This window comes from Schistocerca gregaria, chromosome 4, assembly GCF_023897955.1.
Source record: "Schistocerca gregaria isolate iqSchGreg1 chromosome 4, iqSchGreg1.2, whole genome shotgun sequence".
NCBI classification, from domain to species: domain Eukaryota; kingdom Metazoa; phylum Arthropoda; class Insecta; order Orthoptera; family Acrididae; genus Schistocerca; species Schistocerca gregaria.
The window spans coordinates 568,718,915-568,735,463 of NC_064923.1; the positions used below are offsets into that span (position 1 = coordinate 568,718,915).

At 42.0% G+C, this 16,549-nt stretch overlaps 1 protein-coding gene across 1 annotated transcript in view; it reads left to right on the forward strand.

Moving 5' to 3' along the window:
- Window positions 1-5,498: 5,498 nt before the first annotated feature.
- LOC126267125 (venom allergen 3 homolog) overlaps window positions 5,499-16,549 on the forward strand; it is a 65,176-nt gene continuing 54,125 nt past the window's right edge. Inside the window, exon 1 of the mRNA XM_049972043.1 lies at window positions 5,499-5,572. Within this exon, the coding sequence (XP_049828000.1) occupies window positions 5,556-5,572 (17 nt within the window). The 5' untranslated portion in view covers window positions 5,499-5,555. The remainder of the gene's footprint in view (window positions 5,573-16,549) is intronic.

A 16,549-nucleotide genomic window follows, 5' to 3' on the forward strand; every position in this document is an offset into this window, starting at 1 on the left:
GCACTCCTGATAGAAAGGATGTTGCGGAGATATGGCTTAGCCACAGCCTAGGAGATGTTTCCAGAATGAGATTTTCACTCTGCAGCGGAGTGTGCGCTGATATGAAACTTCCTGGCAGATTAAAACTGTGTGCCGGACCGGGACTCGAACTCGGGATCCGAGTTAGAGTCTCTGTCCGGCACACAGTTTTAATCCGCCAGGAAGTTTCATGGCTCCATCATTTTTCACTAGAGACAAAGGGGCAATCAATGGAGTGGCATCATGCAAATTCACCCAAGAAAAACAAATTCAAAACCACATCTTCTGCTGGAAAAGTTATGGCTACAGTGTTTTTCGATTCAGAAGGACTCTTGCTTGTGGACACCACGCCAAGTGGAACCACTATAAATTCTGATGCATATGTGAAGACACTGAAGAAACTTCAAGCTCGACTGAGTCGTGTTCGACCACATCGGCAAAACAGGATGTTTTGCTGTTGCACGACAATGCACTGCCACATGTCACTCAAAAAACCATGGAAGCGTCTCAGAACTCCGATGGACAACACTGAAACACTCGCCTTTCAGTCCTGAACTGGCTCCATGTGACTATCATCTCTTTGGAAAACTGAATGACTCTCTTCGTGGAACAAGGTTTCAAGATGATGACTCCTTTGCGCACGCTGCCAAACAGTGGCTCCAACAGGTTGGTCCAGAATTTTACCGTACGGCTATACAGGCGCTGGTTCCAAGATGGCGTAAGGCAGTTGAAAGGGATGGAAATTACGTGGAGAACTGAAAATATTGTTCCTAAAGGATGTATATAGGCACTGTAAAACTTTCAAACATGTAGAATAAAAGATGGATTTAAAAAAATAGTGTGTATATCTTTTGGAATGACCTTCGTACGACATACAGTGGCGGATAAGCATCGACAGCTACTGCGACAGATTTGTGCATTGGTACGACGACATGCACTGTGCGCCATAGATATGTTCCAGCGCGAACATTATGTCAACGTCTACTTGACACCGAAAATAAGTCACTTGGACACGTACTGCCGTTGCCCATTACGACCGCCTCAAGACTACAGTTGGCCTTCGGATATTTCTTAAGTGCTGACCTCCTCTTCAAAATCCGCTACGATACCTTGACGCTGCCACCGAAAGGAGAAGGCATTGGACTTGCAAACTTGAGGGACGATGCAACGCTATTGGAGAACCGAGCACGTCACCTTAATGGGCGCTGTGATCAACGAAGTGGCTCGCCATTCCCTCTGTCCACCAGTCAATGTAGCCCATATCACGGCACCACTCGCACACCTTCGGGACTTCTTCGTCGATTACAGTTACGTTCGGGAAAGTCTGTCGGAGAGCAGGCTGCCTACAACGAAAGACATATATCGAAGCTTCCTTCAGCAACAATCTCGCAATGTGTTCGAACAGAAGTACCGGGCGATACAGTGGGATAGCATATGGAGAGCGGTCCATCATCCCTCTCTCCCTACAGAATTACGAGCATTGTGGTATGTAATGGTGAACGGCAAAGTCCCGAACCGTCAACGACTGCACTCTGTTCATCTGGCCGATACGCCGATAGGCCCCCCACTGCGCGGTTGTCGACTCCGACGAGCACCGTTTGGTTTGTTGCACGGCAATCGACTGTTGGCTTCTAACGAGGAAAATGCTGGCCCTTTTACTGTGTACGGTGCACACGGCGATCAAAGCTGACGACGTACTGCATAGAATATGTTTTTCCAATTACTTGGGTTCGTTATTCACGGACCCTCCGGCTAGTTGGGGTGTTCTGGGCATGAGAAATAAAATGAGGAGATAGATCAACGTTCAAGCCTGATGTATTCAGGGAAATACATATAGTTTTTAAATTAACAAAAAGCCGACCTGGATACACGCCAACAGGATTGTTGCAGGATCCCGTTTTCATTTCTTTCTTTTTCTTGTGAACTCTTTAAATCTTGACGGCTTTAGGAGCGGTTTTTTCGTTTGGATGTGGTGAATGGCACCTTTAGTGTTTAGCACCTATGAAACACAATAACAATCAATAGATACAAAAAATACCTCATATGCCTCCGTGAGCCCGTGACCTCATCCCCAAGGGGGGAAACGGTCTGAAGCATAGACTGATAATTAATTAGTGGACGTGAGTTCGATTCCAGCAGACAGCGCCTTTCTTTTTTTATTTTATTCCTCGCAGTGTTAAACTATTAATTATAAAATTGAAATATATTTAAACAGTTCTAGTTATATATTTAAAATTAGTATAATTATTCCATTTAGTTACAATTACTACCACTGTAGGTGAAAAGGCTATAGACAAGTACATTGTAGCACAATGGTACAATTTTGCACGAGCCAGTCAACTACACTCTCAAAATCTTCGCTACTGACGTAGTTTCCACTTTACATACTCCAAGACAGCTCTCTTTAAATGCAGATGGAAGCAAAAATAATGATCATAACAGATAAGAAGTAGTCGGCAGTACCCTTTTCAAGATTACTGTTGAACGCCTGAAAAGAAGCAGCGTACAACACGCTAGTGAGACTAATTCTTGGCCGATCGAGGTGGCTGAGGCAATGGCAAAACGCTAGACTCGGATCCGGGAGGGCGTTAGTTCAAATCCTCGTCCATCCAGCTAGAGATACGTTTTCTGTGGTTTCCCTATGGAGGCAAATGGAGGAATGGATCCTTCGAAAAGGACGCGGCCGAATTACTTCCACATACTTCCCCAGTCCGAGCTTCTGTTCCGTCTCTAATGACCTCGTCTTCGAAGGGACATTAAACGCTAACCTTCCTTCCTTCCTTCTAAAATGTCGCTATAGTGCTCCGAGTCCCAGATTTCGGACGAATTCAGATATGCACTGTGCAATCTTAATAGATCAGAACAGCCCCTTGTTGCATCCACCACTATTAAATCTCCGCATCGAACACAGGCGCGCTCCATTACGCGCGGCCGCGAAATGCATCGTTGTCTGCACTTCGTGCTCGGGCCGGTGCTAACATCGCAGGCCGCATTCGCGCGCGCGCTTCGAAACACAGCGATTGGCCACCCATTCCACTCAACGGCTGGGCGTCCAGAATATACAGCGACCCCAGCCGCCCGCTCCATTAACTGTGGAGCCTTATTTAACGCCGCCCCTGACGTCTTCAAGCCAGTTCTCATCGTGCTATGTTTCTACTCCACAACTCGCAAGTGCCACGCTGCGGTGGACCTGCTGTTCGACTGTGATTTGGCTGCGCTCTGGGCTTAGAATCCGAATGCTCAACTGGAATTTGGTCTTCAACGTCCACTAGGCTTGGTATATCGACGACATTATAATTTCTGCCACATCCTGTATTTCACTTGCCCTTTCTGGATATTGGTATAACCACCATCAATGTATACAATTTTCCATGAAGTGTTCATCTACAACTTGTCGTTTGGTAACAGAATTATTAGTATCAGTGCTGTGTCAATAGATCAAAGAACGGTAGTAGATTAGATTAGATTAGATTAGATTAGATTTACTTTCATTCCAAGTGATCCGTAGTGAGGAGGTCCTCCAGGATATAGAACATGTCAGAAAAACAACAATATATGACAAATATTTACAACTGAAACAAATTAGTTAATGTACCATTCCACAGGTCCAAAGTGGAATGATCGTCATTTTTTAATGAACACTATATGAAAGAGTCATTTACTAATGCACTGATTTTAAGATAAAAAAGTTTTTTAATTCATTTATACGGTAATAAACGTGTACTACAACTACTATAATACTTATTTACAATGAACACATTACTGTACAGAAATGGTTCAGAAGTTAGATTGTACTTACACACACACACACACAACACGCAACACACACTTATTTACAACGAACACATTACTGCACTGAAATTGTGCAGAGGTGATATATATAGCAGTTTGTTCTACTGAGAAATTCATCAATGGATTTGAAGGGCTTGGTCACCAATCAATCCTTTAGGCTTCTCTTAAACTGAATTTCATTGGTTGTTAAGTTTTTATGGCTGCTGGCAAGTTATTGAAAATGTGTGTTCCTGAATAATGCACACCTTTTTGTACAAGACGATTATTCTTATTTCCAGTATTGATTCCATGAATTGAGCTGTTGATTTGGAAAAGTGATATATTTTTAATGACAAATTTCATTACGGAATAAATATATTGGGAAGCAGTAGTTAGTATCCCTAGTTCCCTAAACAAGCTTCTGGAGGATGTTCTTGTGTTCACACCACATATAACTCTAACTGCACGTTTTTGTGCCCGGAAAACTTTATCTTGGCTTGATTAATTACCCCAAAAAAATATTTCCATATGACATTATGGAATGAAAGTAAGCATAGTATGCCAGTTTTTTCATTTTTATATTAAGTAGTAAATTTATTGTGTTATTCCAGGTTATAACACTCCAACGAAAATGTAAGGGATATGTTCAGGCTATTAAAATGGCCATTAAAATTTTGTTCCTGGGAAGATACACAGCCTCTAAACACTTTATAAAAGAAAACATTATCCGCTGTACGCTGTAAATAATGAATTTTTACATTACAGCGCACAGTGGACAATGTTTTATTTTATAAAAGTGGAATCTTCGGAAGAAAGCACGTCGTTGTCACTGCGAAACCCCGTTGGGTTTGATTAGAGATCTGTCATTTGAGCAATGCCGCACAATATTTCTGATATCTCCATTGTACATTTCTCATAGAGACATTGGGAATGAAACAAGATACAGAAGAATATAGAGTGTCATTTTCCTTGGCTTCGTATGCGAAAGGAGTAGAATAGGACGTCGGAATATTGATACAATGTACCCTCAAGCACAGACTGTACAGCGGTATGCGAAGCACTTAAAGTGAATATAGAGGTTTCGGTACCTTGAATTGTTTACAAAGTGACTCAAGCCGACTGCTGCAACGTTAGTTTATATATTGTAATTTTGTTGAAGACACTGTTGTAACAACATATTTGGCGTTACCGTCAGTTGCTATTGCGTCCCGAGGGATCACCATTTATTACGATTTTTCTTTTGTACATTTGTGAAAATTACTGTAGAAACTCACACTTAGTCTTCAGTGTTCAGCTGTTATACCATCCTCTCAAAACTGAGTACCGCTGTAGCGCTGTCGTGCTGACTGTGTTAAACAAGTAACTCCATCGAAAACGTATTGTACTGTGTTTATAACCTGTTTCCTTGTATTACACTTCTGTTCTGCACTTTCCAAACGGAAAAAAGTTTGCACACAGCTTGGCTGGCGTTCGTGTCGTCGTTTCCGGGTCAATAATTACCTCGTTCATATCGCCTTGAACATTTTGCTAGGTATAAAACCGGCAGTTCAAGACATGCCTATCTTTGCTGTACTATATCAGCGCCTTGTCAGTAAGTGTCCTAAGCGGAAGTTAGGTATCGACCTTGAAATGCAGCAAGGACAAATGATTTCTTATCACCATGAAGATATGGATATATATATATTCGTGCAGCTCCTATACCGAACACAAGGCCGTCACACATTGTTCAGAAACATATTGTCGAGGATCCGGCGGTCGTCACCAAAATGGGTTCCACCATCAGGTGGGTAAGCGCATACTGTGATTAGAGCATCCAGGCCTTAGGGGACCAAACTGCCAAGGTCATCGGTCCCTAAGCTAACACACCATTTAATCTAAGTTATTCTAAGGACAACAGACGCACACACATGCACGAGGGAGGACTCGAACCTCCGATGGGGGGAGGGGGGGGGGGAGGGGAGGTCATGCGAGCCGTGGCAAGACGCCTGAGACCGCGCGGCTACCCCGCGCGGCACGCCAACATTATTTCCTGCTTTCTTCAGCGATGGCAATTACGCTGCTCATTAAAGCGATCACTGAGCTGAGTGGCTCAATGATTGAGGCACATGAAGGCAATGGGTTCATACGCCCAACGACCATCCTGGTTCAGGTTTCCGCTGAGTTGTTGGTACTGTGACTGATTCACATTGTAAAATGTAAAGTGAGAATAGTCGCCTTCAGTGAAAAATAGTTGTTTTTATTGTAGGACATTATGCATTTAGAGCTCTGAAGACCTATCTTCGGGTAATTAACGTAGTCTTCATTATTTGTACGAGACATTTCCTCCTTGTCCTATGATTTAAATACTGTTCAGGTTATGGCAGCATAATTGTAACATAAATGAACGTCTGTACAAATTCGTAATGTCTAGGGGATGGATAAAATACGCCGTAAAACACCGATTTTGTACACAACGCTTTTTTCACTAGTCAACATTTGAATGCCTTCTTATGTTACAGAAGCGTAAGCGATTCAAACCACTGGGTTCATACGCCCAACGACCATCCTGGTTCAGGTGTCCGCTGAGTTGTTGTTGGTTCAAATGGCTTTGAGCACTATGGGACTTAACATCTGAGGTCATCAGTTCCGTAGTCTTAGAACTACTTAACTCAAGGACAGCACACACATCCACGCCCGAGACAGGATTCGAACCTGCGACCGTAGCAGCTGCGCGGTTCCGGACTGAAGCGCCTAGAACCGCTCGGCCACACTGGCCAGCACTAAGAGATTTCTTAAATACTATTTTGATATGCTTAACATGATTTGTTCATGTCCAAGTGCACGGTTTCTAACCTGTAAATTCTGCCTGAGATCTCTCTGCTTCGAATATTTTTGTGTTGCGATTCGCAAATGCAGTGTAAATGAGTGAAACGAATGAGTATGGACGACATACTAATAAGCATCCCTGGCGTAGAGAAACAGCTGAAAGATTTGAAAGCAAATAAATCAGCAGGTCCAGATGGAATCCCAGTTCGGCTTTACAAACAGTGCTCTTCCGCATTGTCCCCTTCCCTAGCTTGCATTTATTGTGAATCTCTCACCCAGCACAAAGTTACAAAGTTCCAAGCGACTGGAAAAAAGCGCAGGTGACTCCTGTATATAAGAAGATTAAAAGAACGGATCTGAAAAATTACAAACCAATATCCCTGACTTCAGTTTGCTGCAGAATCCTTCAACATATTCTCAGTTCGAATATAATAACCTTTCTTGAGTCCGTGAAGCTTACATCCACGAACCAGAACGGTTTTAGAAAGCATCTCGCATGTGAAATTCAGCTTGCCCTTTTCTCACATGATATACTGAGATCTATGGATGAAGGGCTACATGCTGATTCCATGTTATTAGATTTCCGAAAGCATTTGACACGGTGCCTCATTGCAGACTGTTAACGAAGGTACGAGCATATACAGTAAGTAAGCAAATAAGTTCAAGGTTACGTGAGTGGCTCGAAGACTTCTTACGTAATAGGAGCCAGTACGACGGCGAGTGTTGATCAGTGACTAGGGTCTCCTCAGGAGTGCCCCAGGGAAGTGCCACAGGACTGCTGTTGTTATCTGTATACAAAACTTGGGTTGGGTGTTGTTTTGGGGGAGGAGAGCAGACAGCGAGGTCATCGGTCTCGTCGGATTAGGGAAGGACGGGGATAGAAGTCGGCCGTGCCCATTCAAATGAAACATCCCGGCATTTACTTGGAGCGATTTAGGGAAATCACGGAAAACCTAAAATCAGGATGGCCGGACGCGGGATTGAACCGTCGCCCTCCCGAGTGCGAGTCCAGTGTGCTAACCACTGCGCCACCTCGCTCGGTTATATACAGAACTGATTTGATGAACAGGGTGAGCAGCAATCTGCGGTTGTTTGCTGTGGTATACGGTAAGGTGTCAAAGATGAGTGACTCTAGGAAAATACAAGAGGACATAGACAAAATTCCTAGTTGGTGTGAAACGTGAAAAAATATTCATGCGGATGAGTGGGAAGAAGAAACCTGTAATGTTTGGATACTGTATTAGTAGTGTTCTGTTTGACACAGTGAAGTCATTTAAATATCTGGGCGTAACGCAGCAAAGCGATACGACATGGAACGAATATGTGAGAATTGTGTTAGGAAGGACGAATGGCCGACTTCAGTTTATTGGGAGCATTTTAGGGAAGTGTGGTTCACATGTAAAGGAAACCGCATATAGGACGCTGGTGCAACCTACAGGACTGCTCGAGTGTTCTGGACCCATACCAGGTCGGCTTGAGGGAGACCATCGAGGGCTACTACATTTGTTATCGGTAGGTTCGAACAACACGTAAGTGTTACAGAGATGCTTCGGGAACTCAAATGGGAATCCCTGGATGGAAGGTGTCATTCTTTTCGAGGAATGCTATTGAGAAAATTTAGGGAACCGGCATTTGAAGCCGACTGCCGAACGATTCTACGAGGGCTGCTATATATATTTCTGGCCTAATAATGAAAATACGAATATTTATCAACGAAAATGGTTTATTGTTTTTCAAAATATTCTCCATAAAGATTTATACACTTTTGCATGCGCTCAAACCAATTTTCGAAGCACTTTTTCCACTCCGATTGAGACACCTCCAAAACATGGTTTTTGAATGCTGCAACAGCATCTTCTGGCGACGAAAATCGTTGACCACGCATTTTTTTCTTGATGTGTGGGAATAAAAAGAAGTCATTGGGTGCCAAGTCAGGGCTGTACGGCGGATGACCCATCACTTCGACGTTTTGGCCGGTCAAAAAGGCGCTGGTTTGAGCCGATGTGTGACAGCTCGCATTGTCATGGTGCACAATGATTCGTCTTCTCTTGTTCATTTTTCGAATTTCTCCGAAGACTTCAGGCAAACAAATGGTGGTGTACCACTCAGAATTGACCGTCCTACGTTGCTCAAGCGGAACAGTCGCCACATGACCAGTTTTGCCGAAGAAACAGGCGACCATTTGCTTCGAAATGCTTCTTCCACGAACAACTTTCGTTGGATTTGGCTCGTCTTGGAAGACCCACACGGTCGATTTCTGTTTTGTTTCGGGCTCATACGCATAGATCCATGATTCGTCACCTGTGACGATCTTATAAACGTCTTTTGAAGCACCGCGATCGTATTTTTTCAGCATTTCTTTACACCAATCCACACGAGCTTTCTTTTGAGCGATTGTCAAATTGTGCGGGATCCAACGAGAACAAACCTTTTTTACGGCCAGGTGTTCATGCAATATCGAATGTATGCTGGTGGGAGAAATGCTTAGGCATGCCTCTATCTCACGGTATGTCACATGACGGTCTTGCATTATCAGTTCACGTACGGCATCGATGTTTTCTGGCACAACGGCTGTTTTTGGACGACCTTCACGGAATTCGTCTTTGAGCGAGCGTCGGCCACGACTGAATTCGTTGTACCAGTTTTTCACAGTGCTATAGGATGGTGCTTCGTCGCCATACAAAGATTTAAGTTCATCGATGCACTCTTGTCGTGATAATCCACGTCGAAAGTTGTGAAAAATGATCGCACGAAAATGTTCACGAGTTAATTCCATTTTTGTGCCAAATTGATTTCTTCAAGTCCCTGTAAAAATAAAAATTGTCGTAAGTCAAAAAGTTCTGAGTTCATTTATGCTAAAAAATGTCAAACTTTCCAATGGAAATGTCAGATTGCACCTGGCAACACTTAGTGTTGCCTAGGCCAGAAATATATATAGCAGCCCTCGTATTGCCGCCAACATACATTGCGCGCAAGGACCACAAAGATAAGATACGACAAATTACGCTATACAGAGAAGCTTTTCCTCTTCCCCTATTTGCGAGTGGAACAGGGGAGAGAATGACTAGTAGTGGTACATGGTACCCTCCGCTACCCACATCTATGTAGATGTATATGTAGTTTGTCATTAAAGAAGTAGCGGAGTGCTATTTCATTATTAACATCGCAGTTCTGCGTTATTTTCTTTGTATTTTAAAGCTGAGAGTGTTACGTGAAGTACGCTACCCTTGCAGGAGATGCGCTGTTCTTCACCGTGATTAGCACGATTAAAGTGTATATCTCAATACATTTCATAACAGTTCTTCAGTTGCTTAGATTTTCTAATTTTGATTTTGAGGCATGCATAACTGCAGAACATCAATACGAGAATACTGTTAATATAATACTGAACATGCCCAGAATGAGATTTTTACTTTGCAGCGGAATGTCCGCTGATATGAAATTTCCTGGCAGATTAAAACTGTGTGACGGACGGAGACTCGAACTCGGGACCTTTGCCTTTCGCAGGCAAGTGCTCTATCAACTAAGCTACACAAGCACGACTCACATGGCTATGCCATGTCTCCGCAATATCCTTTCTTTCAGGAGTGCTAGTTGTGCAAGGTTCGCAGGATTTATCTGTAGTATAGGAGATGTCAAGGTGATATGATTTCAATTACTGTTTGAAGCTATTAATGGTGTCTGTCAGACATTTTATTTCATCTGGTAATTCATCGAAAAGTTTTACATGCGCAAATTGTACCTCTTTTTGTGCCTAAGATAGGTTAAGTACAGGATAATGTAAGTCTTCCTTTCTTCTGGTATTATAATCATGACTGTCACTAATGTTCTTTTTTTAAAAATGATCCATGTTGTTATTGTGGAGTTTTTGTTTGAGCCTAAAAGCAGCTGTGTGCTCTTGGATTACTGTAGACAAGTCACAGCTCATTCGTTGCCATACCGCATTTACGAGAATCTAGTGCGCACTTTTTTTTTACCATACGAAGTACTCAAAATTGTGGTGCGCGTAAGATTCGATGGCGCTTTAGATTCGAGTACAAACTTGAATCGTTCACCGGTATTTCTTGCCCTAAGTGATATGAAGTGAAAAAACATCTATTAAACTCTAGCAAGAAAATATAGGTACGGTATCTGTGAATTAAATAAAGGAAGACGTAAATCGGGTAAGAGGTTATCGAGTCAAAAGAGCTGGTATATATTTCCTGCTCTGAATTCTATTCGCAGGCGTCTGAACAAAATCCGTTGCTGCCACGAGATGAAATTTTCTTTAGTCGTCGGTTCAATTAGAAGGTGTGTTTTTTTGTTTTTTGTTTGCTCATTGAAGTTTAGATACTGTCCCGTTCGTTACAACGCATTGTTGTACTTCTCAACCCCGTTTCATTATTGTTAGTCTACTACAGTAATTCGCATTCTGTTTGCATTGGGTTGTCACGAATTGGAAGGCAAGCAGAGAAAAATAATCGCATGAAGCTACTTTCAAACGTAAAATAATTACTTATGCTGAAAAATATGGTAACAGAAGCGTAGGACGTGAGTTCACTTATGAAAGTTCACTTATCGAAGAAACAGAAGTTGGGATTATTTGCAACTACCGCTACAAGAAAGAAATTCGCAGGAGCTCGCAAAGGAAGACATCCTGACGTTGAAGTAAATGTTTAGGAATTCGTCCGAGAAACGAGGATGAGTGGGCAACCTGTGTTAACACCACAATAAAAAAAAAAGCAAAAGAAGTGGCTGCAGCTCATAGTATACCGAAGCAAGAGTTCAAGGCTAGCTGGGGATGGGTTGATCGCTTATGAAACGAGCGGGCTTATCTATGCGACACCGTACAATGCCAAAATTTTCCACAGTTTGAGAACAAACTTTAAGAATTTCAGCGGCATGTTATTACACTTCGGAAAGAGAAGAATATGTCGATGGGCCAAATAGGCAACGCTGATGAGACTCCAATTTGGTTTGATATGCCACGTAATTACACGATTGACGAGAAGAGTACAAAAGAAGTTACCATGTCTACGGCTACGTGATTATCCTGCTATTCACAATAAAGTGCCTGGCAGAGGGTTCAATGAACTACCTTCAAGCTCTCTCTCTCTACCGTTCCACTCTCGAATGGAGTGCGGGAAAAACGAACACTTAAATTTTTCTGTGTGAGCCCTGATTTTATTGTGATGATCATTTCTCCCTATGTAGGTGGGTGGCAACAGAATGTTTTCGAAATCGTAGGAGAAAACTGGTGATTGAAATTTCATCAGAAGATCCCGTCGCAACGAAAAACGCCTTTGTTCTAATGATTGCCACTCCAGTTCATGTATCATATCTGTGGCACTATCTCCCGTATTTCGCGATAGTACAAAATGAGCTGCCTTTCTGTGAACTTTTTCGATGTCCTCCGTCAGTTCCATCTGATGCGAATCCCACACCGCACAGCAATGTTCCAGAATAGGGCGGACAAGCGTGATGTAAGCAGTCTCTTTAGTAGACCTGCTCTAGCTTCTAAGTGTCCTGCCAATGAATCGCAGTCTGTGGTTTGCTCTACCCACAACATTATCTATGTGACAGTTACAATTTAGGTTATTTGTAATTATAATCCCTAAGTATTTAGTTGAATTTACAACCTTCAGATTTGTGTGACTTATCGCGCAATCGAAATTTAGCGGATTTCTCTTAGAACTCATGTGAATAACTTCACAGTTTTCTTTATTCTGGGTCGACTGCCACTTTTCGCATCATACAGATATCTTATCTAAATCATTTTTCAATTCGTTTTAGTCATCTGATGACTTTACAAAGCGGTAAATGACAGCATCATCTGCAGACAATCTAAGAGGGATACTCAGATTGTCTCCTATGTCGTTAATGCAGATCAGGAACAATAGTGGGACTATGGCACTTCCTTGGGGAACGCCGGGTATTACTTCTGTTTTATTCGATGACTTACCGTCTATTACTACGAACTGTGACCTTCCTGATAGGAAACCACGAATCCAGTCACACAACTGAGGCGTTAATTCCATAGGTCCGATTGTGAGGAACGGGGTCGAAAGCCTTCCGGAAATCAAAAAATATGGAGTTAATTTGACATCCCCTGTCGATAGCACTGATTACTTCATGAGTATAAAGAGCTAGTTGTGTTTGACAAGAACGACATTTTGTGAATCAGTGCACACTACGTGTCAATAAATCGTTTTCTTCGAGGTAATTAATAATATTTGATAAGTATATGTTCCAAAACCCTACTCTAAATCGATGTTAGTGTTATGGGCCTGTAATTCAGCGGATTATACTATTTCCATTTTTGGGTATTGGTGTGACTTGAGCAATTTTCCAGTTTTTAGGTACGTATCTTTCTGTGAATTACTAAATATGGATTTATTGTATCAGCATACTCTGAATGGAACATGACTGGTATGCAGTCTGAACCCAAGGCCTTGCATTTATTAAGTGATTTAACCTGCTTTACTACGCAGAGGATATCTACTTCTGTGTTTCTCATCTTGGCAGTGGTTCTTGATTTGAATCCAGGAATATTTACTTCGTCTTCTTTGGTGAAAGAATTTCGGAAAACCGAGTTTAATTACTCATCTTTAGTGGCACTTTCATCAGTGACTTCACTGTTGTTATCGCGCAGTGAAGGTATTGATTGAGTCTTGCCACTGGTATGCTTTATGTACGAGGGTGAGTCAAATGAAAACCTTAAATTTGTAATAACAAATCGAAATTTCTCGCTGTTATCCTGTAAGTTGGTAAACGTGCTAGAAACAGCGTGCAGGATGGCCTGTAGGTGACAGCATAGTGCAGATGCACACATACCGTCACAGTATCAGTATAAAGATGGCCGCCCCATTTGCGACTTGCACCAGGGAAGAATAGCGTTCTGTTTTTCGGTTTTTGCGTACTGAAGGTGTGAAACCTATTGAAATTCATCGACGAATGAAGGTTCAGTACGGTGATACAAGTTTGTCACAGCAGCGAGTCTACGAATGGAGTAGGAAGTTCGCAAATGGTGTGACTTCAGTAGAAGATGCTCTTCGCCCAGGTCAGGCACAACGAGTTGTGACTCCACAGAACATTGTAGCAGTTGAAGCCATAGTGAAGGAAAACCGCTGAGTGACACTGAATGACATTGCAGCATGTTTACAGATTAGACATGGGTCAGCACACCACATTGTGCATGATGTGCTCCAGTTCCACAGTGTCTGCAAGGTGGGTGCCACGACAGCTGACTCCTGAAATGAGAGAACGACGTGTTGATGCTCGTGAAGAACTTCTTCGGCGCTTTGAACGAGAAGGTGATGGTTTCCTTGCAAGAATCGTTACTGGGGACGAAACCTAGGTTCACTTCCACCAACCGGAAATGAAGAGATCGAGCAAGGAATGGCGCCATTCCTCATCACCAAAACCAAAGAAGTTTCGAACAGAACCATCAGCACAGAAAGTTATGCTGACTCTCTTTTGGGACGAAAGGAGTATCATTTTGGAGCATTACATGTCTAGAGTGACCACTGTCACCAGTGCATCGTACACAGATGTGAAAAATCATCTGCGCCCTGCAATCAAATCAAAGCGACGTGGATTGTTGATGTTTGGACCACTCATAGACACAATGAGAGGAAAGAAGTTCCGTTCTGATGAAGAGGTACGTCACACGGTGCATGAGTGGTTGCACAGACTACCAAAAGAATTTTTTTCTAAAGGAATTTATACACTTTGTAAGCGCTGGAGGACTTGCATTGAGTGTGGCGGCGATTATGTTGAAAAGTGATACAGCTAAGTACCACTTCTGCACAATAAATAATATTTCAAAAAATATTTAAGGTTTTCATTTGACTCACCCTCGTATAACCTGAATCTCTTTGGGTTTTCTGACAGATTTCTAGACAGAGTTTCGTTGTGGAAATTATTATAAGCATCTTGCGTTGAAGTATGCGCTATCTTTCCAACTTCTGCAAAACTTTGCCAGTCTTGGGGATTTTGCGATCTTTTAAATTTGTGATGCTTTTTTCCTTGCTGACCCGTTTTGTGTACCGTGGGAATCAGCACCATCACTTATTAATTTATATGGTATATATCTCTCAATTGCCGTCGATAATATCTCTTTGAAATCATTCCAGTTCTTTTCTATGCTTTCATGGTCAGATCGGAAGGAGTAAAGACTGTCTCTTAAAAAGGTGTTACGGGAATTTTTATCAGCTTTTTTAAACAGATATACTTTGTATTTGTTTATGATGGTTGTAGGTAATACGGTAGTCAGCCTAGCAGCAACTGCTTTGTGGTCGCTAATACCTTTTTTCGTCACGATACTCCCTATTTGTCCAGGGTTATTTGTTGCTAAGTGGTCAAGCATACTTTCGCAACCATTCACTCTTTGAATGGGCTTATGAATTAATTGCTCAAAATAATTTTTTGAGAAAGCATTCAGCACAATTTTGGATGACGGTTTTTCCCTGCAGCCGGCTTTAAACGTATAATTTTTCCAGCATATCGAGGGTATATTGAAGTCGCCATCGACTTTTAACACAGGCCAATGATGGAAAAACTTTTTTACTGAAAATACCTTATTCTTATCTTTTTTAGGGTGAAAAATCCAAATATGATACTTAAAAAACTGTATCACCCACCATTTCTTCACATTTTACAGTTAAATTTCTGAAATTAAGCGATTTTTTAAAGAATTTAACAGCTTATATATAGTTAAAATAATTTAAAAAGCAGGTGTAATGAATGTAGATGACGTTGGTAGCACTGCTGAAAAGCATGTTGTTGTTGTTGTTGTCTTCAGTCCTGAGACTGGTTTGATGCAGCTCTCCATGCTACTCTATCCTGTGCAAGCTGCTTCATCTCCCAGTACCTACTGCAACCTACATCCTTCTGAATCTGCTTAGTGTACTCATCTCTCGGTCTCCCTCTACGATTTTTACCCTCCACGCTGCCCTCCAATGCTAAATTTGTGATCCCTTGATGCCTCAAAACATGTCCTACCAACCGATCCCTTCTTCTAGTCAAGTTGTGCCACAAACTTCGCTTCTCCCCAATCCTATTCAATACCTCCTCATTAGATACGTGATCTATCCACCTTATCTTCAGTATTCTTCTGTAGCACCACATTTCGAAAGCTTCTATTCTCTTCTTGTCCGAACTAGTTATCGTCCATGTTTCACTTCCATACATGGCTACACTCCAAACAAATACTTTCAGAAACGACTTCCTGATACATAAATCTATATTCGATGTTAACAAATTTCTCTTCTTCAGAAACGCTTTCCTTGCCATTGCCGGTCTACATTTTATATCCTCTCTACTTCGTCCATCATCAGTTATTTTACTTCCTAAATAGCAAAACTCCTTTACTACTTTAATTGTCTCATTTCCTAATCTAATTCCCTCAGCATCACCCGATTTAATTTGACTACATTCCATTATCCTCGTTTTGCTTTTGTTAATGTTCATCTTATATCCTCCTTTCAAGACACTGTCCATTCCGTTCAACTGCTCTTCCAAGTCCTTTGCCGTCTCTGACAGAATTACAATGTCATCGGCGAACCTCAAAGTTTTTATTTCGTCTCCATGAATTTTAATACCTACTCCAAATTTTTCTTTTGTTTCCTTTACTGCTTGCTCAATATACAGATTGAAAACATCGGGGAGAGGCTACAACCCTGTCTCACTCCCTTCCCAACCACTGCTTCCCTTTCATGCCCCTCGACTCTTATGACTGCCATCTGGTTTCTGTACAAATTATAAATAGCCTTTCGCTCCCTGTATTTTACCCCTGTCACCTTTAGAATTTGAAAGAGTGTAATCCAGTCAACATTGTCAAAAGCTTTCTCTAAGTCTACAAATCCTAGAAACGTAGGTTTGCCTTTTCTTAATCTTTCTTCTAAGATAAGTCGTAAGGTCAGTATTGCCTCACGTGTTCCAACATTTCGACGGAATCCAAACTGATCCTCCCCGA